General features: G+C 38.2%; 1 protein-coding gene and 1 pseudogene across 4 annotated transcripts in view; both read left to right on the top strand.

The window, feature by feature from the left end:
• The window catches only part of Eps15 (epidermal growth factor receptor pathway substrate 15), a 93766-nt gene that overhangs the window by 5664 nt on the left and 64032 nt on the right, over positions 1-24070 (top strand). For all 4 annotated transcript variants that reach the window (XM_057783492.1, XM_057783490.1, XM_057783491.1 and 1 more), the window contains exons 2-4: positions 15831-15872; positions 19000-19089; positions 21240-21287. In XM_057783492.1, coding sequence (XP_057639475.1) covers positions 15831-15872; positions 19000-19089; positions 21240-21287 — 180 coding nt within the window. The remainder of the gene's footprint in view (positions 1-15830; positions 15873-18999; positions 19090-21239; positions 21288-24070) is intronic.
• LOC130883545 (small nuclear ribonucleoprotein E-like) lies at positions 7227-10750 on the top strand (annotated as a pseudogene).

Raw genomic sequence — 24070 nt, 5'->3', positions numbered from 1 at the left:
TAATGTCTATATCCCAAGTGGTACTTCAGTTAATTCATTTTACAAATGGGTGAGATAATTTATATAAGGCAGGAAATAGTAGATCTAAGTTTTTGTTGTTGGTGTATGGGTGGTTTTGTTGTTATTTTGCCCCTAACTGTAGCTCAGTACCAAGGCTGGCCTTGAGCCCTGGATCTTTGTTGCCTCAGCCTTCCAGATGCTGAAATAACAGGCATATACAATTCCTCACTGATATCTAAGATTGGAGCTAAGATACATGAAATTAAAAGCTGTTTCATTATACTTTTTTGTGTTCTGGATGTATAGACTGTCTGATGTATGTCTTTTAAAAATTCTTTGTTTTTCAGTATATGCTTTGTTTTAATTGTATAATAAGTTTCCTTTCTTTTTTCTTTTAGAGACATAGTCTCACTATGTAGTTCTTGTGATCTGTAACTTGCTTTTTATACCAGGCTGACCTCAGTCTCAGAGATCAGTCTTTGCCTCCTGCATGTTGGGATTAAAAATGCCTAGCCCAGTATTAAATTTCTTGAAGAAGGGAGCTTTGACTCACAGATTTTACGTGCTTTTGTTGGTATCTGGATATGATTGTGGGTGTATTAGTACCTCCATTATGAGCTTTTTATTTTATAAAAAATATGATATAATGAATATCTTAAATACTTACTATTCAGATTAAATTGAAGTTTTCTTACTTAGTATATAAAGGTTTTTTTGAAGGTATAGGGCTTTGTGTTTGCTTGTTGGGTTCAGTTTTCTACCCCTGAGCTAAACCCATGGGCCAGCCTTGTTGTTGTTGTTCGTTTGACAGGTTCTCACTGTGAAGTAATGGCTAGCCCTGAGCTTCCTCTGGAGACCAGGATTATCACCAATTTACAGAGATTCTCCTGTCTCTGCCTTCTGGGTACAGGGATTAATAGAGGTGTGCATCTCCATGCCCAGCCAAGATTTAATTTTTATATTAATTTTTAAAAAGTATTTATTTTCTGTGTGTTTAAGCTTGATGCCTGTGTATCTCAATTTTTGGGAATTGAGTCTCACTTACTATGTGGTTCTAGGGATCAAGTTAAGGTCCTTAGGCTTGTAACAAGCACTTTAAACCAAAGGGGCTTGTAAGTTGTTTCTTAAAAAATAAATAAATAAATAAATAATAAATAAATAAATAAACCAAAAACCCTTTGTATGACCTAAAACCAGTAAGTACTGTGGCAGGCCAAAGCCTGAAAATCCTGTGTTTGAGATTAGCCTTGGCAACATATAAAGTTCTGGGCCAGGGTTAGAAGCATAGTGAGATGATAACTTAAAAGAAAATGAAACAAAACCAAGACTGAGTGTGTTGGTGTACATCTGTAATTTTAAGTGCTGAGTGTGGTGGCAGAGGATGATCAGGATTTCAAGGTCATTCTTGGTTACATGACAGATTTATAGTCTGGGTTATGTGAAAAACTCTGTCTTAAGACAAAACCCCAAACCACAAACAACAAAGATCCCAAACTGAATGCATAAGCCTCAAATGCAATAAGCAGTATAAGATGCTTTGTTTATTTGAGAAAGGGTTTCCTTCTGTTTTCTAGACTGACCTTGAGTCGCAATCTTCATGCTTCAGCTTTTAGTGTGCTCGGGTATGTAGTTTTGTTGTTGTTTTTTTTTAAATTATTTATTTATTTATTATGTATACAATATTCTTTCTGCGTGTATGCCTGAAGGCCAGAAGAGGGCACCAGACCTCATTACAGATGGTTGTGAGCCACCATGTGGTTGCTGGGAATTGAACTCAGGACCTTTGGAAGAGCAGGCAATGCTCTTAACCGCTGAGCCATCTCTCCAGCCCCTGTTGTTGTTTTTTAAAATTACAAGAATGATACAATTTTGTTACAGAAAATTTGGAAATTGGAAGGGGATATCTCCCATAACTTCAATTTCTGCTATTTCTTTATTCATTTATTTTGAGATTTGATCTCTCTTTGTAGTTCAAGGTGGTTCATGTGTCAGCCTCCTGCTGATATTACAGGTGTGTGTCATTTTGAGTTTATTTTTATTTCATGAAAACCTAGAATGTGTAGTTAGGCGAACGTGGTGCACACCTTTACACCCGGCATTTGGGAGGCAGAGGTAGGTGGATCTTTGTGAGTTTGAGGCCAGCCTGGTCTGTAGAGCGAGTTCCAGGACATCCAGGGCTACACAAAGAACTCTATAGGGCTGAAAATAAAACCACTACATGTACTAGTAAACATATCAATTTATTACTTCAATTTAACAATTATAGCAATAAATACAGGATAGAGTTTGAAAATTACAACTGGTTTTCACAATCAGGAAAAGAATATTTTCTCAACATGACAGATTTAAGTTTCTAGTGTGGGAAAGGTGCAGTGGAAAATGTTTCCCTTTTTTGCCTGCTATATTTTTTATATTGAGTATATGGCGTATTCTCAGGAAGTCTCTGCTTACTCACGAGACAACTAGTCATTGTTAAAATGTTTCAGGATGGTCAGCACTTGGGAAGGATTGGTTTAGTTAGGATTAATTAGGATCACACGGGTTTGTGCAGTAGCCTCTCAGGGACAATTAAGAGTGCATTCCTTTATTTTCATCTGTTTACAAGCTAATGTTAGCAACAGGCTGATAGACTGTCCCCGGTTGCCTCGCTTTAAATGTTCATTAGGGCATTTTACTTGCATTCCAGAGAAATTAAAACCCAAATTCGCAAAGAAGTTTTTGTAAAATTGTACTCTGGAAACAAAAGCAGAAAAATAATTTTTCAGAAATCCTATTTTTTTTGCTTGTTGGTAGAAAATAATAAAAGAAAAGGAAATGTTAGGCAAACCATATTTTAGAATTTCATTTTAAAACATTTTAATTCTCACTAAAACAATGTGCCTTTGTTAAAAATTATCTTTAGGGGCCAGTGGGATGGTTCAGTGGTTCAATGTTGGTAAAGACCTTTGCTGCTAAGCCTGATAATTTTGAGTTTGATTCCCAGGACCCACATGGTGGAAAGAAAGACTGACTGCTGCCAGTTGTGTTTGGATGCATCTGTGCAATGGCGTGTGTTGCTGACACAGCCACATACAGTGGTAATAATTAAAAAAATAATAATAAGAAGTAGCTGGGCAGTGGTAACGCACGCCTTTAATCCCAGCACTTGTGAGGCTGAGACAGGTAGATCTCTGTGAGTTCAAGGCCAACCTGATCTACAGAGCACGTTCCAGGACAGGCTCCAAAGTTACAGAGTTACCCTGTCTCTAAAAAACAAACAAAAGAGAGAGAGAAAAGTTGTCTTAATTATTAGGAGCTTTAAATAGTCTGAAGATTTTGTAATTTGCATGCGTAAGTGGAAAACTAAATAAAAGTGATTTCAGGAGAAAGGCTGGAAGAAAAAAACACTTAAGATTTTATAATATCATTAATTATAAGCTTTTAATTACCTCACCTTTAATAGCAAGCATGCATTCCTTCTGTTAGCAATTGATTTAGCATTTTTATATGACACTTGAAAATTTACCCCTTTAAATTGACATCAATAACAAAGTAAAACTATATTCTAAGATTGTAGCTACACTTAGATTTCTTTTCTGTCTTTCCCCATCCTCCTGCTGGCCCTTGTTTATTTCATGATGGCCCAGAATTTGTAGTGTAGCTGAGGATAACCTTGAACTTCTGGTCTTACTACCTGCACCTCAGTTGAGGATCTTGTGCCACTACACCTGCTTTGCTAGCTTGCTAGTTTTTCTTTTCTTTTCGCTTCGTTTTTGTAAAGTTTTTTGACCATGTGTATGCCTAGTGACTGTGGAAGTCAAAAGAGGGCATTAGACCCCTGGAACTGGAGTTATCAATAGTTGTGAGCTGCCATGTGGGTGCTTGGAAATCAAACTTAGGTCTAATGCAACAAATGCTCTTAACACCGAGCCATCTCTCTCTCCCTCAAAGGGTATATTTATGCTATATATTGCTAACACTGTCTTCCATAGCTTCATCAATACAGTATATGTATATTAGACTTTTTGATCAGTGTCAGTTTGACATAAAAATTAGATTTCACCATTTCACTTTGTCATTTCTTCAATTATGGTTAAGGTTGAAATTATTATTAGTAGTATTAGTAGTAATAGTAGTAGTAAACTGTTTAAATTTTCTGTGTTCAAAATTCATAGCCCTTCTCTCAGAGCTTTTGCCAGATCTATGTTTTTTTTCTTTCATTGCTGGATATTGAACCCAAGGCCTTATGTGTGCTAGGCAAGTGCTGTACCATTGAACCCCAGATCTCTATATATTTTTTAAAAATTGTGTGTGTTTTTGCTGCCTACATGTACATATGTACAATGTGTGTGTGTGTGTGTGTGTGTGTGTGCACGTGCACGCGTATGGAGTTCAGATGAGAACATCAGATTCCCTAGAACTGAAATGACAGATGGTTGTGAACGATTATGTGGATGCCAGGAACTGAATCTGGGTCCTATCTGGGTCCTATAGTTTTATTTTGTGTATGATCTAACAAATAAATCTTGCCTGAAGATCAGAGTGCAAAGCAGCCACACTAGTCATCCATACAAACCAGACAGTAGTGGCACACATTTTTAATCCCAGCGCAGCATTAGTTATCCATAGAGGCCTGGAGGTGGTGGTGCACGCCTTTAATACCAGCACTGGAGAGGAATATAAGGCAGCATGAGACAGAAACTCGCTGTTTTTTCAGTCTGAAGATTTCGTAGTGGTAAGAGCTCTCTTGTGGTTGGCTGCTTTGCTTCTCTGGTCTTTCAGCTTGAACTCCATTATCTGTCTCTGAGATTTTATTATTTGTGCTACAGGCTGGTGTAGGAGGTTCTTCTGTTCACATGTTGCTTTCATTAGTTAATGAATAAAGAAACTGCTTTGGGCCTGATAGGGCAGAACTTAGGTAGGCGGAGAAGACAGAACTGAATGCTGGGAGGAAGAAAGCAGAGTCAGGGAGAAGCCATGAATCCTCCACCTCAGATGGACGCCTGTTAGAATCTTGCCGGTAAGCCACAGCCATGTGGCGATACACAGATTAATGGAGATGGGTTAAACTAATATGTAAGAGTTAGCCAATAAGAAGTTAGAGCTAATGGCCAAGCAGTGTTTAAATTAATACAGTTTCTGTGTTGTTATTTCGGGTGTAAGTTAGCTGGACATCTGGGTCGAACAAGTGGGCCCTTTCCTTGCAACAACAGTGTCCTCTGTAAGAGCAACAAGTGCTCTTAACTGCTGAACCTTGTCTCTAGCCCTAAATGTAGATATTTTTGTTTTTTTGATACTTTTGAAACTTCTCTGACCATGTAGACCAGCCAGCCTTGAACTCAGAGATTTGCCTGCCTTGCCTCTTGAGTGCTGAGATTAAAGAGTGCATCATCAGCCAGCCGGTGGTAGCGTGCCTTTAATCCCAGCACTCAGGAGGCAGAGGCAGGCGGATTTCTGTGAGTTCGAGACCAGCCTGGTCTACAAGAGCTAGTTCCAGGACAGGCTCCAAAGCCACAGAGAAACCCTGTCTTGAAAAACAAAAAACAAAACAAAAAAAAGAGTGCATCATCACACTGAGAAGCAGAGACAGAATAATATCTATTTTTTTTTTTTTTTTTGGATTTTTCGAGACAGGGTTTCTCCGTAGCTTTTGGTTCCTGTCCTAGCTCTTGTAGACAATATATATTATTTCTAAAGTATCTCTGCCCCTAAACAGCTCTGTGATCTTGGACATTCTGTTTAATCTCTAGCTCAGTTGTTTATTTGTGCAGTAGAAATAAACTATCATTTAAGCATGTTGTAACTACAAAATGAACTGAGCAATTAAAAAAAGATAATAAATGTATTAGTCAGGGTTCTCTAGAGCAGTGGTTCTCAACCTTTGGGTTGTAACCCATTTGGTGGGGGGAATCCCATATCAGATATCCTGCATATGTGCAGGATATTTACATTATGATTTATAACAGTAACAAAATTACAGTTAGGAAGTAGCAACAAAATTAATTTATGATTGGGGATTACCACAACATGAGGAACTATATTAAAGGGTCACAGCATTAGGAAGGTTGAGAACCATATGTGTGTGTGTGTGTGAGAGAGAGAGAGAGATAGAGAGAGAGAGAGAGAGAGAGAGAGAGAGAGAGAGAGAGAGAGAGAGAGAAGGGGGATTATTAGAATGGCTTATAGACTGGTCCAACTAATCCAACAATGGCTGTCTACCAATGGAAGGCCAAAGAATCCAGTAGTTCACTCCACAAGGTTGGATGTCTCAGCTGGTCTTCAGCATGTGCTGGAATCCCAAAGGAGTAGGCTCTAATGCCAGTGAAGGAATGGACTTGCTCTAGCAAGAGCAAGCAGGCAAGGAAAAAGCCAGTTTCCTTCTTCCATATTCTTTGTATGGGCTGCCAGCAGAAAGTGTGGTCCAGATTAAAGGTGCATCTTCCTACCACAAAAGAGCTGGATTAGAAGTGGGTCTTCCCACTTCAAGTGACTTAATTAAGAAAGGAAAAAAAATCCCTCACAGGTATGCCCAGTCAATTGGGTTTTAATTAAGTCTAATTATAGTCAAGTTGATAACCAAGCATAGCCATCGTACCTAGGTGGTGGTGGCGCACACCTTTAATCCCAGCACTCAGGAGGCAGAGGCAGCTATATCTCTGAGTTTGAGGCCAGTCAGAGTTGCACATAGAGGAACCCTGCCTGTCTGGGCAGGAAGATGGGGAGAGTGGGGGAGGGGCAGGGATGGAGAATAGCCATCACCATACATGAAGCTGCCGATAATTTTTTTTTTTAGGCTTCCTGTAGTTTTCTGTTTAAGATACCTTGGTTAGTGCTCTGTAATTTTCTGTACCAAAACTCGGAGCCAGATAGAATAACTTTACCTTTCTTATATAAATAATGCTTTCAAATGAAAGGTTGGAGCTGTTTTTGAAACTCATTTTGCTGCTAAAGATAATCGAGGATGTTTGTTTAATTGATGGTGGTGGTTATTGTGGAATATTTATGCAAAAATGTGTTACATTTGTTTAACTATGTAAAGATGTGTTGCATTTGTTTATTTTTTGGGATAATTGTTTAACTGTAAAAGTGTGTTGCATTTGTTTATGTTGCAGAATATTTGTTTAACTTTATAAAGGTGTGTTGCATTTGTGTAATTACATAAAGATGTGTTGCTGTTTTACCTTGTTTACCTAAGGCACCTGATTGGTCTAATAAGCTGAATGACTATAGCGAGGGAAGAGGTATAGATGGGACTTCTGGACAGAGAGAGTAAGTATGAAGAAGAGTTTAGGCTGGAGGGTGGGTGGAGGGAGGGAGAAATGGCTGTTTCACTCATTAAAGAAAATTGAAACATACAGAAAAATAGCAAAAAGGTTGACATGTCCACAGTTTTTCTGCTGTTAGTTTTTAATCCCTGATTTGACTCGAAATCTTGATCCTCTTACCCCAGCCTCCTGAGGCCTGGTGTGTAGGCATGCACCACCATACACAATCAAATTAGAAGGATTTAAGTTAAGTGTATTTACTTTTGTTACAAAGGCCTTTATAGTCTATTAAAGTTTAGTTACCATTGGAAATTGGAAGATTGAAATGCTTCAGTTTGCATCTTCTCTCTGGTTCATGTTGCTCTTGTTCTTAGTCTGTTCTCTACATTCTGTTCTTTGTTTTTCCCCTTGGCATACTTTTATGCATGGTCTTGTGGGTGGATTCTGGACCATCTGGTACTTCAGGACAGTTTAAAACTGATTTTGTTTACTCTATTTGAGCCGTACTTTCTTGAAATGTCCTGGTATGTCTTTGTGCTTGGCACTTCTCTTTTATATCGTCACTGCTTTCATGACTAATTTTTCCCTAACACATGAATTTTGGCAATATCAAGTATTCATGGATTAAGTTGATCAAGACTTATTTTTTGTAGGCCTTTCCCCCAAATTCCTATAATAAAAACATCACACCTGTGAATTCAAGGCCAACCTGATCTACAGAGTGAGTTCCAGGACAGCCAGGGCAACGCAAAGAACCTATCTTGAAAAACTGAAAAAACAAAACTTCACAAACTTCATTGTTTTGAGATGGTCTTTTTAAAAAATGGGGAATTGTTTGAAATTGTGAATAAAAACATCAAAATTATGGTCCTCCTGCCTCAGCATCCCAAGTGCCAAAATTAGTCACTGTGGTGGTTAAAAAAAAAAAAAATTGGCCCCCAAAAGGTGGCGCTATTAAGAGGTGTGGCTTTGTTGGAGGAAGTGTGTCAATGTGGGGGCGGGTTTTGAGGTTTTGACTTCCTCTTGCCTCTGAGTCAAGATGTAGGACTCTCAGCTCCAGCACCACATCTGTCTGCATGCTTCCATGCCTGCTGCCTTGATGATAATGTACTGAACCTCTGAGACTGTAAGCAAGCCACCTCAATTAAATATTTTTATTTATAAAAGTTGTCATGGTCATGATTCTCTTCACAGCAATAAAAAAAACCCAAGACAGTCACATTGTTTTTCTTTTTTAAAGACTAGGCCTCTTGTAGCCCAGGCTGGTCTTGAACTTGCTTTATAGCTGAGGATGACCTTAAACTCCTGACCCTCCTTAGCTCCAAAGGGCTAGATAGCATTACAGGTGTATGCCACCATTCCTTTTCTGCTTGTCCTTTTGAAGTTGAAGAATCCTTTGCCAGATCTGAGATTATAAAGATTTATCCTCAACACACTTTTTTTTCTTTTAAAAGACAGGTTTTACCTCAGGCTGGCCTGGAACTCAATAACTGTGTAGACCAGGCTGGCCTCAGACTCATAGCAATCCCTCTGGTTCTAACTCCTGAATGTTGTGATTAAAGACATGGCCTAGAGGGTGTTTTTTGTTTGTTTGCTTTTGCTTTTAAAAGAGTTTCAGGTCTTAAATAGTTCCTTGATTGATGCATTTTTAGGTAATGAAAAAAAGGTTTTTTTTTACATTTGTGTGTGTGTGTGTAGATGTTGGTCGCAGGACAACTTGTGGGAGTAGGTTTTTTTCATTCCATCATATGGGTTCTAGGGATTGAACTCAAGTTGTGGGCTTAGGGAGAAGCACCCTTACTCTCTGAGCCATCTCTCTGGTTCTTTGAGTTAATTTTTATATAGGATGTAAAGGATCCACTTTCATTCTTTTGCTTGTGTTGCAGTATCCCAGCACCATTTGTCAAATAATCTTGATGTCATTGTCAAAAAAACCATAGATGGATGAGTTTATTCTGAATTTATAATTCTGTTCAACTCAAAATGTTTGTCTATCCATGTACAGTGCAATGTAATCTTGAGAAATAATTGTTTTATAGTGAATTTTGAAATTGAGATGTGTTCGACATCTAGCTTTACATTTTCTTTTTTTTTTTTTTTTGGTTTTTTGAGACAGGGTCTCTCTGTAGCTTTGGTGCCTGTCCCGGAACTAGCTCTTGTAGACCAGGCTGGCCTCGAACTCCCAGAGATCCACCTGCCTCTGCCTCCCGAGTGCTGGGATTAAAGGCGTGCGCCACCACCGCCCGGCCGCTTTACATTTTCTTAATCAGAACTATTTTGGCTATTACTAATTCATTGAAACTCCATGTAAACTTTAGTTAGAATCAGCATGTTTGTTTCTATAAAATGTTGACTGGACTTCTCCTAGGAATTGCATTGAGTCTGCAGATGAGTTTGAAGAGTTTTGCCATCTTAACAATGTTAATACTTGTAATTCATTAACATAAGATGCTTTCTTATGTATGTATGTGTTTATGTATATATGTATATATAGTTTGCTTTTGTTTTTTCAAATTTACTGCAAGTGCATAAAGTATGATCATTTTTATATATTGGTTTTTATATCTTACAACTTTCATAACTTTGTTTTAATGAATTTTTTAGTACTTTGCTTTATAAAAGATCTTGTTTTCTATGAATAGGGATAGTTTTACATCATCTAGTCTGGATGCCATTTATTTCTTATTATTGTCTATATTCACTTGCTAGCCCCTCCCTTATAATAATGAAAAGATGTGGCAAGAACAGACATGATGTGCTAGTTTTGGGGGAAAACCATGTATGTATATAATACAGCCTTACACTTGAGCACCTACAGAGAGAAACTGAAAACAATATATGTATTTTTCACACTGTAATTTGTTTGTTGTGGAATATTAATTTAAGATTTGTTACATTTGTTTAGGCCTTGGAACATTTGTTTCTCTGTAAAGCTGTGTTGCTTTGCCTGTCTTGAATTCCTGATTGGTCTAATAAAGAGCTGAACAGCCAATAAAAGGCAGGAGGAAGGATAGGTGGGGCTGGCAGTCTAATACAGAGAGAAATCTGGGAGAAACAGATTGAGGAGGAAGGCGACGCCAGGGGTCAGCCTCCTGGTTACACAGCAAGACATGAATAAGAAATAAAGAAAGGTATACAGAAATAGAGAAAGATAGAAGGGGTGATTAAGTTAAGAAAAGCTGTTTTAGAAGGCTGGCTGAGGAGGCCTTCCTACTCATGTGGTCTTTGTGACTTCCATCATAGCATACCATGGACAGGGATAGAAGGCGCAAAAGGTGCTGGTGCAGCCCATCAACCTCATCTTCAGATACTTGCAAAATGGCTCTCAAGTTCAGGTCTGGCTGTATGTGAATATGCTGATAGAAGGTTGTATTGGCGTTGCTGAGTACGTGAACCTCATTAGGTTATGCAGAAGAGATTCACTCTAAAACAAAGTCAGGAAACAACTGGGTCAGATCATGCTGAAAGGAGATAATAATATTCTGCTCCAAAGTGTTTCCAGCTAGAGCCCATCAAACACTCAAAAAGTTGAAGAAGAAGTACAGTATTTTAAAGGTGTCTTCTGTTGGGAGCACAGTCTGAAACACTTATTCATATTGTTGTAGTGACCCTTATGTTATTAACAGGCGACATTAAATGTTGTGAGATTTATTGCTTTTATTACCAAAACAAAAAAAAAGAAAACTGTCTAGAAATAAACCAAGCTAAGAAGGCTGGGCATTTAGAAAGAAATAAGTCACTGTCTGTATTTATTTGGGATCCTGAAAGAAGCAAAGAACAAAAGCGTAAAAAGTATTAAAAAAAAAATATAAAAAACCAACTTTTTCTTTTTCTTTTTTTGGAGACAAGGTTTCTCTGTAGCTTTGGAGCCTGTTCTGGTACTAGCTCTTGTAGACCAGGCTGACCTCGAACTCAGAGATCTGCCTGTCTCAGCCTTCCGAATGCTGGGATTAAAGACGTGTGCCACCACTGCTTGGCTGCAATTTGCTCTTTAAAAGAAATTTCTCTTATGCTTACAAATATGTATTTGTCATATTGATAAAGAAATGCTTTTAATTTACAACAGAATTTAATTTTTTTGTTGACAGCTGTGGCTTAAAAGTTTACCTTTAGAAATTTCATTACTAAAAAGGTTTATGTGCAGTTTTGTGCAATTAAACTTTTAGTTATTTTTATTTTTCTAAATTGAAAACTTATTTTATTCTCACTATATAAGGATGCTTGCTATAAAAGATCTTCAGAAATTGCAGTGTTATCATGAATGTAAAAAAATCATTCATAATTCTTTAATCAGAGAAAATTTCTGTGATCATTTTAGTCATTCCTTTCAGATATTTTCACTGTGTTCATGATGTGTGCTTTTTTAATATCTAAAACGTGATCATATTTATAGTCTAGCAACAGTGACAACAAGAGCTGTCTGAGGCACATAAAGTAGTGTTGGTTGTCTTGCTTGATGAGTGACTTGACAATCTGGATGGCTTTTTCCATCCCCATTTATCTGTCTCCCGTTAGTGTTGTAATCAGCCCACATGTGCTTTAGTCTCCTTAGTAAGCTCCTGCCGCCTTAGGTTTTTGCTATAACTAGTGAATCTGTATTATAATAATAAGGTAAAGTTGGGGCTCAGAGCTTCTTACATATAATTTACAGGTTTTTCCTTGGATACTAGCTGAGTAAAATACCTCTTCATTATCGTTGCTTTCTTTCTCAAAACAGACTTTTTTGTTTTTGTTTTTTGCCTTTAGGTATGTAACCATACCCTTTTTTTTTTTCCAGAATGATAAGAGGATGCTACAACTGTTTAACATTCTGCAGATTTGGGGAATACTTCTATTAATACTATTTTTGTTGTATTGGCAGATGAGTAAAATAGTTTCATTCCGTCATTCAGCTTTCTTTTTTTTTTCTTTTCTTTTTTCCTTTTTTCTTTGTTGAGACGGGGTCTTACTCTGTAGCCTAGGCTAGCCTTGACACCATTATGTAGCTCAGACAGCCTTGAATTTACATCAATTTTCTTGCCTCAATCTGCAGAAGAGGTAGTTATTGTACTTGCTCTATTTATTTTACATGCTCTACCACATTTAGATCCCGAACACTTGTATACCTTTTATATTTCACTCCTTTCTAGTACAGAATAGAAATTTATCCAGTTAAAGAGTCTTCGCTGGGCAGGGTGGCAGTGCTGGTGCACATCTTTAATCCCAGCACTCGGGAGACAGAGGCAGGCAGATCTCTGTTAGTTTGAGGCCAGCTTTGGTCTACAGAGCAAGTCCCAGGAATCCAGGGCTGTTACACAGAGAAATCTTGTCGTGAAAAACTAAAATAAAATAAAAATTAAAGACTTGATGGAATTATTAGAATTAATTCCAAAGCAAAATATAGAATTGCAAAATGAAATCTGTCCTGTTTTAGTTCTCATCATTTCATTTGTTCAATTCTTTTTTTGTTTTTTGGTTTTGGTTTTGGTTTTTCGAGACAGGGTTTCTCTGTGGCTTTGGAGCCTGTCCTGGAACTAGCTCTGTAGACCAGGCTGGTCTCGAACTCACAGAGATCCACCTGTCTCTGCCTCCTAAGTGCTGGGATTAAAGGCGTGCGCCACCATCACCCGGCTTCTTTTTTTGATTTTGAAATGTGCATTTAATGTCTTAGCAAATTTTGTTAATAAAACTGATAATTGCTGTTTCAAAAGCTAAGTTTCTTTTGGAACTTTAGTCATTAACTCTGTGTGTGTGTGTGTGTTTTGGGTGTATGATATATTCATATGTGTGTGTGCCCTTGTGTATGCAGAAGCCATAGGAGAATGTCTGGTGTCTTTCTCTATTGTGCTCTATCTTGTTCCCTTGATACAGGGTCTCTGTTTCCATTAGGCTGGTTGGCTAGCAAGCTCCTCAGATCCTCTTGTCTCCTGCCTCAGTGATGGGCTTGTAGGCACATATGTCATGCCTGTTTTTTATGTAGGTGTTGGGGATTTGAACTGAGGTTCTCACGTTTGCACATCAAGCATTCCTCACTGACATCTTCCCTGCTCAGTTTCTTTTTCTTTCTTTTTTTTTTTTTCGAGACAGGGTTTCTCTGTGGTTTTGGAGCCTGTCCCGGAACTAGCTCTTGTAGACCAGGCTGGCCTCGAACTCACAGAGATCCACCTGCCTCTGCCTCCCAAGTGCTGGGATTAAAGGCGTGCGCCACCACCGCCCGGCTCAGTTTCTTTTTCTTTCCTTCTTTTTTTTTTTTCTTTTTTCTTTTTTTTTCTTTCTTTTTTTTTTTTTTTCTGCTTTTCAACAGGGTTTATCTGTAGCTTTGGAAACTAGCTCTTATAGCTTATAGACCAGGCTGATCTCGAACTCACAGAGATCCGCCTAGCTCTGACTCCCAAGTGCTGTTTGTTGTTGTTGTTTTAAAGACAGCATCTTATGATCTTTTCATCAAACTTTAGTCGTTGATTAAGGACTTCTAACTGGTTTTGTAAGTATATAAACAACTTTTGGAGGACTTAGTTTTAGAAAGATTACCACTAAGACACTTAGGCTGGATTTATAAGGCAATTTACCCATGTCTTGTGTCTGGGGTATATTTTTCAATGAGTTTCTGCTTGATTTTCTTTCTCTTAAAAAATTTTAAAATAATTTATATATGGTTGGAGGTATTTGCATGTGTGGAGTCAGAGGACAATTTGTTTCAGAAGTCAGTTCTCTTCATCCACCATGTGGATCCTGGAGGTTGATCTGGCTCAGGTTGTCAGACTTGGCATAAGCTCCTTTGCCTAATGAGCCATCTTGCCATTTCTGCTTGGTTTCCTTAAAGGAAGGTGCTCTTCTGAGTCTGTAAAGATTCAGGACAGTAAAATGGAATTACCACTCATCTTTGAAATGTCAGTCGTTTATGTTGTTAAAATACTTAAGCCCTTCTAGCAGATACCTCAGCTAGGAGTTATTATATAGTCAAAGTTATACTAAGTCCATCCTGGTTTATATTAGTATTTCAGTATGATGATGAATTTTTTTTTAATGAGAAATCTGAGACATAGTAATGAGCTAGATGAGCTGCTAGTACAATAAACTGAATCAAGACTCTACGGGGTAGTCCATGAGAGTATTTTAGGAAGCACGGTGATGCTTGGAGTGGGGAAAACCAAATTGTGTATCCTGATTCTCTGACAAGTGACTTCTAAAATTAGTGGCCCACGCCTTCAATCCCAGCACTTGGGAGACAGAGGCAGGCAGATCTCTGAGTTTGAGACCAGCCAGGGCTGTTACAGAGAGAAACCCTGTCTCAAAAAATCAAACCAAACAAAACAAGTAAAATATTTCGCTGGAGAAGCAGACACTACAGGATATGTGTACATATTTGGTATATACATAATATATCTTAACTATATATTGATTTCTAGACAATATTTCTAGACTTCACACTGTGCTCATGTATTTCTACGCATGCCCTTCTTCCCTCACCCTTAGTAAGTATTGTTAAACCTTTCTTAAATCATACCCTCATTTTTTGTCTTCATTGACATTTAGATCCTCAACTGAATCATTTGAAGTTATTCCCTAAGTTATCCCCTATGTTCTTCCTATCTTTACATAGACACATGTACAAATAATCACTCTTGAATATGTCTTCCTTTGTATCCTCATTTCTTTAAATTAGATGGGGCCCTTTATAAATTTTCATCTGCAAAATGTTAAACCGTTATTTCTGTTCATTACTTTGTCTGTGTGCGTGTGCGTGTGTGTGTGTGTGTTTGAGACATGATGTTGCTATATAGGTCAGACTCGCCTGTAGTAGATATGCAAGGATGTGTGCCATGTCCATACTTCTTCCTAGTTTGTACAGATGTAGCTGAGCTTTGTTTATTGCAGGCACACATGTTGTCTCTAAGTAGAGTCACCCTCTTTTCCCCATACTTTTACGTTCCTGCCTTCGTGTCATCCCTTAAGCCTCTTAGATGCCCTTCTTTGTCCTGAATATTCTTCCATATTCCCGTACAGGCAAACCTGAGCTTTTGAGCATTGATATTCTTCAGCTGCCTTTCAAATGAGCTATTATGGTCATCAGTTGGACAAGGAGTCCTTTGAACTGTGGGTGTGAAATGAGTGGCACTGCCTGCACATAAGCAATTCAGCTCTGATGACATCAGATCACCATCAGGACACCAGTTTGTGTGCCCCAGGTTGTTTGTTGTGGTGCTGTGGTCACAATTACGCTTTTTTACACACTAGACAAATACTTTCCTATTGTACTGCATCCCTTTATTACTTTATTGAAGTAGATTTTAAATTGATTTCTACATACTGCTTGGGTAGAGGATAAACATTTTGAAGAGGGCTTTAAACTGACTTTTGTTTTGTATTGGGTTTTGGGGTAGAATTATGTATGAAAAAAAACCTTAGATTCTTTCCTAAATTTTTGTGATTCTTTGACTGTGTCTATTCATTCTCCTCCTTGTCACCAAAGAAGAAAATATTTTCCCGAAGTGAAGGATGTTTTTTATCTTTTTGTCTATTTCGCAAATATCTTTTGGATGAATACCAAATGTCCCACAAAGAATTGTTGAATAAAATATAATTTCTATTTATTGTTTATTTTAGTTGTCAAGTGGGAATCCTGTATATGAAAAATACTATAGACAGGTAAGATTTTTACTATATTTGTATTCTGAATTAAGCATAAAATATGATATCAATTGTTGATGATATGCACGTAGATGAGGAGTCACTAGATAAGTTTGTTGTGTCATGATTCAACATTTTGGGTTTAGCCTCTAACTTTGAGTAATTGATACTGTTTTGTTTTTGAGAGGTCCTGCTAGGTGGTCTCAACTGGCCTTTCAGTACGTAAACTCAGGTAGTCTCCTGAGTGTTAAGATTATAGGCACACACCAAAACTAGATAATAATGCTCAGAAAAAATGAAAGAGAATTTAATTACCCTAAATATCTATGTTAAAAAATCTATAGAACATTAGATATATTCATTCAGATATAAATATCTTAGTTAATGTATAAGCCAAATAGAAATAACTTTTGTGTGTTATTTATTTATTTGGTGGTTTGGTTCTTGTTTCCTGTTTGGCCTGATATTCACTATGTAATTCAATTTTGTGTTGGACTTGTTAGAGTTCTCCTGCCTCAGCCTCTAGTGCTGAGATTTTGGTGTTCATCATTTCACACATATTGGTGCCTCTCTGACTTCGCCCTCATTTCTCCCAGCGTACAACCTAGCTTTCCCCACCTAGTTCTGTTCTTCCCTGCTATAGGCTCAAAGCAGTTCTTTATTCATTAACCAATAAAAGCAACACATAGACAGAAGGACCTCCCATACCACCCCCATGCATGCCTAGTCATTGTAGGAGAGGTTTATATAGATACTGACTCCACATCAAGCTACTGTTCTTTACAGATAACTTGTTTTATCAGAATAAAAGAGAATTGTTCTTAAATATGAACTTGTACACTTGACTAATTTATTTACAGCCTTTTAAAAAGCTGAAGAACTTGTTGAATCTTTGTAATTGTCATAAAAAGTAGTCTTTCAGTAAAAATTATTGTTTTGGTATTCTGATGAATCAGAGAAATTGGGTTCTATTGGAAAGTGTTTTTTATTCAGTTTACAATAGTGTAGTCTACTGTATTGAGATAGCCTAAGAAGAAAAAGAATTTTTTTTTTTTTTTTTTTTTACATTTTGAACTTGGGGTGTACATTACTGGTAGAATGCTTGTTAACATGAACAAAGCCCTGGGTTCTGTCCCAAGCACTGGGAGGTGGGAGGCGATGGTGAGTGAATGATGTTCTTATTCTGGTTTCCCAAGGCGGTTGTAGTAGTACACTCCTGTGATCTTAGAACTGGTGGGGGGGAGGGTGCAGGAGGATAAGCATCCTGTTCGGTTACATTGGAGTTTGTTACATGCCTGGGTTACGTACATGAAACAGTATCTCAATAAGAGAATAGAACTTAAACCTAGGGCATGATGTCTGTAACCTCACCACTCAGGAGACTGAGGCAGGAACGTCATAAATTTGAGGCTAGCCTGTGTTATACATTGAGACTTTGTCTGAAGAGTTGGTCATGGTGGTGAAACTGTGATCCCAGCACTTGGGAAGTGGAAATGGAGGTAGGGTGTCAGGAGTTTAAGGCTAGCCTGGGCTATATGAGGTCTTGACTCTTGAAATAAATTTTTTTTTCTTAAAAAAAAAAAAAAAGAATAGGGAAGAGAACTTGAGATGACTGCATGACTGCACGGGTAAAGCACTCATAACCCGAGTCAGTACCCCAAATTCATGGTACGGGGAGAGAACACACTCTTCAAAAGTTGTCCTCTGATCTCTACATACATATCATACCCCTGCCCCCATCACACACACAGAGAAATAATTCAAAATTTTTCTTGATTTAAAAAGACAACAGAAATCCCAGCACTTGGGAGGCAGAGGCAGGCGGATCTCTGTGAGTTCAAGACCAGCCTGGTCTACAAGAGCTAGTTCCAGGACAGGCTCCAAAAACCACAGAGAAACCCTGTCTCGAAAAAAACCAAAATAAGTAAATAAATAAATAAATAAAAAGACAACAGAAAAAGAAGGGAAAAGAAGAAGGAAAAAATAATGGAACTCTGTTGACATCAATTCTAGCTTGTAGTTTATAGCAGAGCCTTTTGCAGGAATTAGAGGACTGTAGAAACATCCTGTAGGTGAATGTAAATGGAAGTTTTTAATTTCTTATTGTGATTGCAAGGATGGAAGATAAGATTCCATATTAGGATACAGTATGTAAATACGTAATGAATTCAGTCTATGTTTACTTTGAGTGTATTGATATATAGGTAATGCTGGGCGTGAATGCTCCTTTCTTATCATGGTCAGGAAGTGGGTAAAGAAAAATAGTTCTGGAGAATTTTAGAGACATGTTTCCTTATACTTCTGTACTTCCTTCTTCTCCCAAAACTGAAGGATTAGGCAGTTTTTTTTTTTTTTTTTTTTTTTTTTTCTGAGTGCCTGATTTAGCCTGTTCTTGCCTTTGAGAGAGGTTTTTTTCCCCTTCATTCTGGGACTAGGCTATGTAAATGCTTCATGTGTTTACAGTCAACTTAGTCTTTTAACTAAACTAGAAACATAGCTACTTCATGAATATCCTATTTCCCATGGCTTTTAAGATTTACTTTTTTTATTTACAAATAGAAGTTTAGGAAGTCTTTACAAAAACAAGTTTTTTTTCCATCCTTTTGTTTGTTATGACCTCATTATGTCTTAAAGGATAAGTCCCCATCAGTCAAAATAATGTATTCCTCTTAATATACTGTAGAAATGAAACAGTTTATTTTTTTTAAGTTTGACATGACTTAAAGCTGATACTGCTTTGATATTTTTAAGTGTTTCAATTTCTAAGAGCAGATACAAAAACAGAAGTTAATCTAAATCATGCTCAGCTATCTCAGTTCTCAGAAGACCTCTAAGAAATATTTTTTTCTTATATTGCCATTTAAATGACAATCATAAAAGTGTAGAATTAGATCTGTGTTCATGTTCCAACTCTACTCACTTGCTTTTCCATGAACTTGTTTCTTTGCTTGTATAATAGACATGATAAACTTATTTTGCAAATTGACTCCTGTTTGGATGGTACCATTCTTAGAAGACTCTGCAGAGGTCTTGCTCTTGTTAGCAGAAGGATTCTGATTCCAGTTCATGAATTAGGGAGGAGACATGGAAAGTGATACAATTTTGATTTTGTGTTTTACTGTCAGCTTCCTGTTTTTCTTTTCAGGTTGATACAGGCAATACTGGAAGGGTGTTGGCTTCAGATGCTGCTGCATTCCTGAAAAAATCAGGGCTTCCAGCCTTGATTCTCGGAAAGGTAGGATGTGCTTATTATAACTAGACTATAATGAATATGAAGAAGCATAATAGAACTGCAAATAAATTCAGAAGGTTGCAATCAAGAAACATTCAAATTAGAACTGAGTCATAGGAGCAGTTGTAGTAATGGAATGGGGTTGTGGTGTAGTGATTTATCCTTTTGAAAATTAAAGCGATGCCAACTTTTCCTGATGGGAGAGCTGTTCCTTTCCCCCACAAGCTGCAACAGTCTAGAGAGCAGCCCTGCACCTTGCCTGGACAGCCCCGTTGGTGGAGGTCTGAGAGAGCCAGCCCCTAAGTTGTGAGCATGGGAGAGTTGTCCCCATTACTCCCCATGTGGTAGCATGGGCAGCGAAGATACTCTCCCCCACTCCCACCCTCAACCTCACTCCCACCCCTCAACAACTGAGGCAGGTGGGAGAGCTGGCCCTGAGGTCATAAGAGCAGGAGAGCTGTCTCTACCACTCACTCAGAGAGTGACCCCTACACCATGCTTGGACAGCACAGTAGAGCTGGTCCTGAAGGTCTAAGTGTGGGAGAAGAGACTCTGAAGATGTGAAAATGGGAGAACTGGCCCTTCCTCTCGCTCACCCCTTCTAGGGATGAACTAGCCAGGCCATGCTGGAAAGCTCACTCTGGTGGTGAGGCAAGGGAGAGCTGGAAGGCTGACCAACCCTGCAACTACCCAGGCCTAGAACCAGGGATATGAGTTAGCCCACTCCAGCATCCACCCCATCTGTGATCTGCTGGAGCACATGAAGGGTCCAGTCCTGCAGACCCAAAGCTGCAGGATTTCCACAGCACAGGGCAACAGCAGGGTAACCAAGAAGAGTCCTGGTGAGGACCCAGCATTGATAGTATAGCAAGAACCAGAGACCTCGAACCAGACCAATGACTCTTTGCAGTGCACACTTACAAGTAAAATATGAACAAAAGGATTTACTGTGTGACTTGGCTGTGTCACAACTGCAGCTTCCCTGTCGAAATTGTTTTTTTCTCTTAAAATTTTTATTTCATTTTATTTGATGGGGGGAGTTGCAAGGGCAGAGGGAAGATACTAAGGAATAGGGAAAGAAATAGGATAGAGATGTGTGGTGTGAAAGACAAAGCATAGCTAAAAAAGAAAGTTAAAAAAAGAAATTAAGGTACTTCTAAGAATTTTAGAAACATCACTTTTGACTAGGATGAAATGAGAAAGTAATTGTACATTTGTGTATTGTGGGGAGGTGCAGTGAAGAGTAGGAACCTTGCTATCCACTCAGACAGTTGGACCTATCCTTGTTTCCTCAATAAAACTGCCTCTGTTTAATGTACAAAGCAGAGTTAGGGATTGAAAAGAACAGAGGTGGAAAGCTCCTCTCTTGCTAAATTGTTATGCATGATATTGATATATAATAAAAGTCTTTAAAAATAATGTTAATAGTTTTATAACTCATAGAAAAATTAACTTGTAGATAGAAGTTTCTGTCCTTCCTAGTCCCTCAGCTGTTCAGTCCCAAAGAAACACACAGAGGCTTATATTAATTATAAGCTGTTTGACTCAGGCTTATTATTAACTAGCTTTTACAACTTAAATTAACCCATATTTCTTATATAAGTTTAGCCACGTGGCTTGGTACCTTTTCTCAGTGAGGCATTTCTCATCTTGCTTCCTCTGCTTTTAGCTTATGACTGTGTCTCTGCTTTTCCTCTTCCCAGAATTTTCCTAGTCTGTTCGTCCCGCATATACTTCTTGCTTGGCTAATGGCCAATAAGTGTTTTATTAAAACAATATGAGTGACAAATCTTTAAAGTGTACAAGAACATTATTCCACAGCATTAACTAACCATCCAAAATTACTAAGAATCAAAACCAGGGTAGTATGTTTCAGTGGACAATAGTTAAACCCTGGGCTAGTAAAAAGGACATTTGACTAGAGGTTGGAACTTGTATTCAATTTTCCCCTCTTTCTTTTAATGTTCTTAAGCCAGATTTCCTAACCTGGGTCTTCATGTCTTTGTTAAAGGGTTGCACTGAATAATTTCTAATGATTTTTAGATCTGTTTACACAGATCATGAAGTTATTAGTTACAGGGATTTAATTTATCTTTTAAATGATTTTTGTTAAAATATATAGAGATTGATTCTTTTTTCCTGTTATATTTCAGATTTGGGATTTAGCTGATACAGATGGCAAAGGTGTCCTGAGCAAACAAGTAAGATTGAGAGATTCATCTAAATTTTTTGTGGGCTTGGTCCAATTTGAAGTAAAAAGTAGCAGATTTTTTTATGTTTAAGCTTAAAATTAGTTTTTCAAGACCATGTGTATTAACATTGAAAATATTTTTAACTACTGAACATTTAGCTATCTGAATGCTAAAGTTTAGTAACATTGTTTTACTGAAGCTTTTATATAATACCTATATCTCTTACAGACTTTGTTCTTAGTATCTTATTAATTAAATTTCTTGAGTATACAAGATCATAAATAAACATTGATTTTATTAGTAAGTGTTATTGTAGATAAGCCCAGACCTTTGAAAGGAGTCTTGGGCTAATCAAACCTAAATTCTTGTGTAGGTTTATTTCTGACATGTCAACCGAAAAGTGGTGCACAGGATGGAAGTACACTCTATAAATATGTGAAAGTGTTTATTGCCAAAGGTATTGAATACCATGTATATACTTTAATGTTTGGAGTGTTGGAAGTTTGCTATCTTCGTACTCTTGTTTAGCACTACTGTGTAAAGCTCATTTTCCTTATAAGCATAGCTAAAACAAGGTCAAAAACAGAAAAGGAATGAGAATAATAAATAATGATAGAATCAAAATACCCAGCCTCTTTTATAGGAAAATTATGTGTATGGTTGTTTTGCCTGCATGTATGTGCATGTTTGTGTACCACATGTGTGCCTGGTGCCTGCAGGGGTCAGAAGAGGGCTTTGGATCTTCTGGAACTGTACCTACAGGCAGTTGTAAACTGCATGTGAGCGCTAGGAATCAAACCCATGTTCTCCAAGAGCAGCCAGTGCTTTTAATGACTGAGTCATTAATTACGATTTAGGACTAGATTGTTAGTAGTCCTCATTGGAGGTTCTGGGAAGAAGGGCCAGTTCAAGACACTGAAGACAGGGGCCCTCTGGTATGGTCCACTCAGTTAGCAAGTGTTTGTTAAGAGCCAGAGTTTAGAAGTGCAGAGGTGAATGTGACAGATGTAGTTCCTCTTAGGAAATTTGTAGTATAGCAACTTCTTCACTGGTAGTGCTGGATATGGGATCAGTTTGAGTTGTCTTTGCTGCATCCAGGCTGCTAGATATATGGGTTTGCCATTGAAGTTTGTGTGTACATTGAAGGCAGTGTTTTGTTCTGGCTTTTTGAAGAAAGATTTGTGTTGACTCAGCGGTTACAGAAATTTCAGCTCACAGTCGTTTGGTTGCATTGTTTCTGTATCTGTGATGAAGCAGAACTTCAAAGCAGTGAGGCATGGTGTATAAAAGCTTGGTCACCTCCCTGCTGCTAAGAAGGAAGAGAAGTGCTTGGGGTTCTAGTATCTCCTTCAGGGGCTCACCCTCAATAACCTACGTAGGCCCTACCTCCTAAAGTTTCCTCACCTCCTGGTAGCACCATCAAGTACTACGCCCTTAGCATATGAGCTTGATGTGTTTATGGGGTTGGGGTGGAGAATTGAAGACCCACACTATAGCAGAGGCTTAAAAAAACTGTGGGTTTAATATGTGTGCATGTTCATGTATATGTGCTTGGGTGCACATGTGGAGATGAGAGGACAGCATCAGGTGTCGGCCTTCACTTTCCACCTTGGCTGAAGCAGGATTTCTTCGTAGTTTTTCAGCTGCATATGTCAGGCCAACTGACCCATGAGCTTCCGTGGATCCCCTTCCCCACCTCTGATCTAGCCATAGCATGCTAGAATTACAAATGTGTACTACTATATCCAGCTTTATGTGTGTTTTGGGGATTTGAACTTCAGTCCTCTTGCATGCTAAGTACTTTACCACTGAACCATCTCAGCAGACCAAAGATAATACTGTACTGAGAGTCTGTATGATAAAAATGACCCTTGGTGCTATCCACCTACAGAATAGTTTTATTTCATTGCCCCTAATACATTGCAAGGTAGATAGTATTAAACTATCCTCCTCTTAGGAAAGAATTTTATTTAAATTGTCTGTGGCATTGCAATTTTAAGTTAAGAGCTAGAATTTAATGAATTATTTTACTTCAGAGCTCATCTGCAGTGTGGAAATGGATCTGATTCTTTAAGAGTAGTTGAAGAGGGGCTGGAGAGATGGGTCAGAGGTTAAGAGCACTGGCTGCTCTCCCAGAGATCCTGAGTTCAATTTCCAGCAACTACGTTGTAGCTCACAACCATCTATAATGAGATCTGGTGCCCTCTTCTGGCATGAAGGCATATGCAGGCAGAACACTGTATATATGTATTAAATAAGTAAAACTTGTTTTTAAAAAAGTATTTGAGGAATACAAGCAGTTGAAAGCTTAGTGGAGCAAACAAAACTTTAGCAGAAGAGGCATGGGAAGTCAGTGGAAAAGTAGGATTGCTTTATGATGCTGTGAGGGATGAAGAAGAGCTTTAAAGCATCATTTTTTGCCTGAGCTAAGAAAGTTGAGAAGGATGAAGAAGCTAGGAGATTATTTGTGGCATAGACTAACTGTGAGAGTTGAAGTCTTATGACACAGAAACTTCTTAGGTAAAAAAGAGAGAGAGAAAGAATGAGACAGAGAATGAGAGAGACAGGGAGATAGTGAAAGAGTATGGGACACAGAAAGGGAGAGAACAAGACACAGAGCGAGCGAGCGAGCGAGCGAGAGAGAGAGAGAGAGAGAGAGAGCGGAGAGCGCTGTGTGTGTTGCTAGAGATGAAAACAAGGATCTCTCAAGTATGAGAGACAAATACTCGACCATTAAGTTACATTTCCAGTCCCAAGGGGAGTCTCTTGAAAAACTGCAAGAGGCAAGTATT

This window comes from Chionomys nivalis, chromosome 11, assembly GCF_950005125.1.
Source record: "Chionomys nivalis chromosome 11, mChiNiv1.1, whole genome shotgun sequence".
Lineage (NCBI taxonomy): Eukaryota > Metazoa > Chordata > Mammalia > Rodentia > Cricetidae > Chionomys > Chionomys nivalis.
Note: the sequence above shows the minus strand (reverse complement) of the source record. Positions and strands in the feature narration are given on the sequence as shown.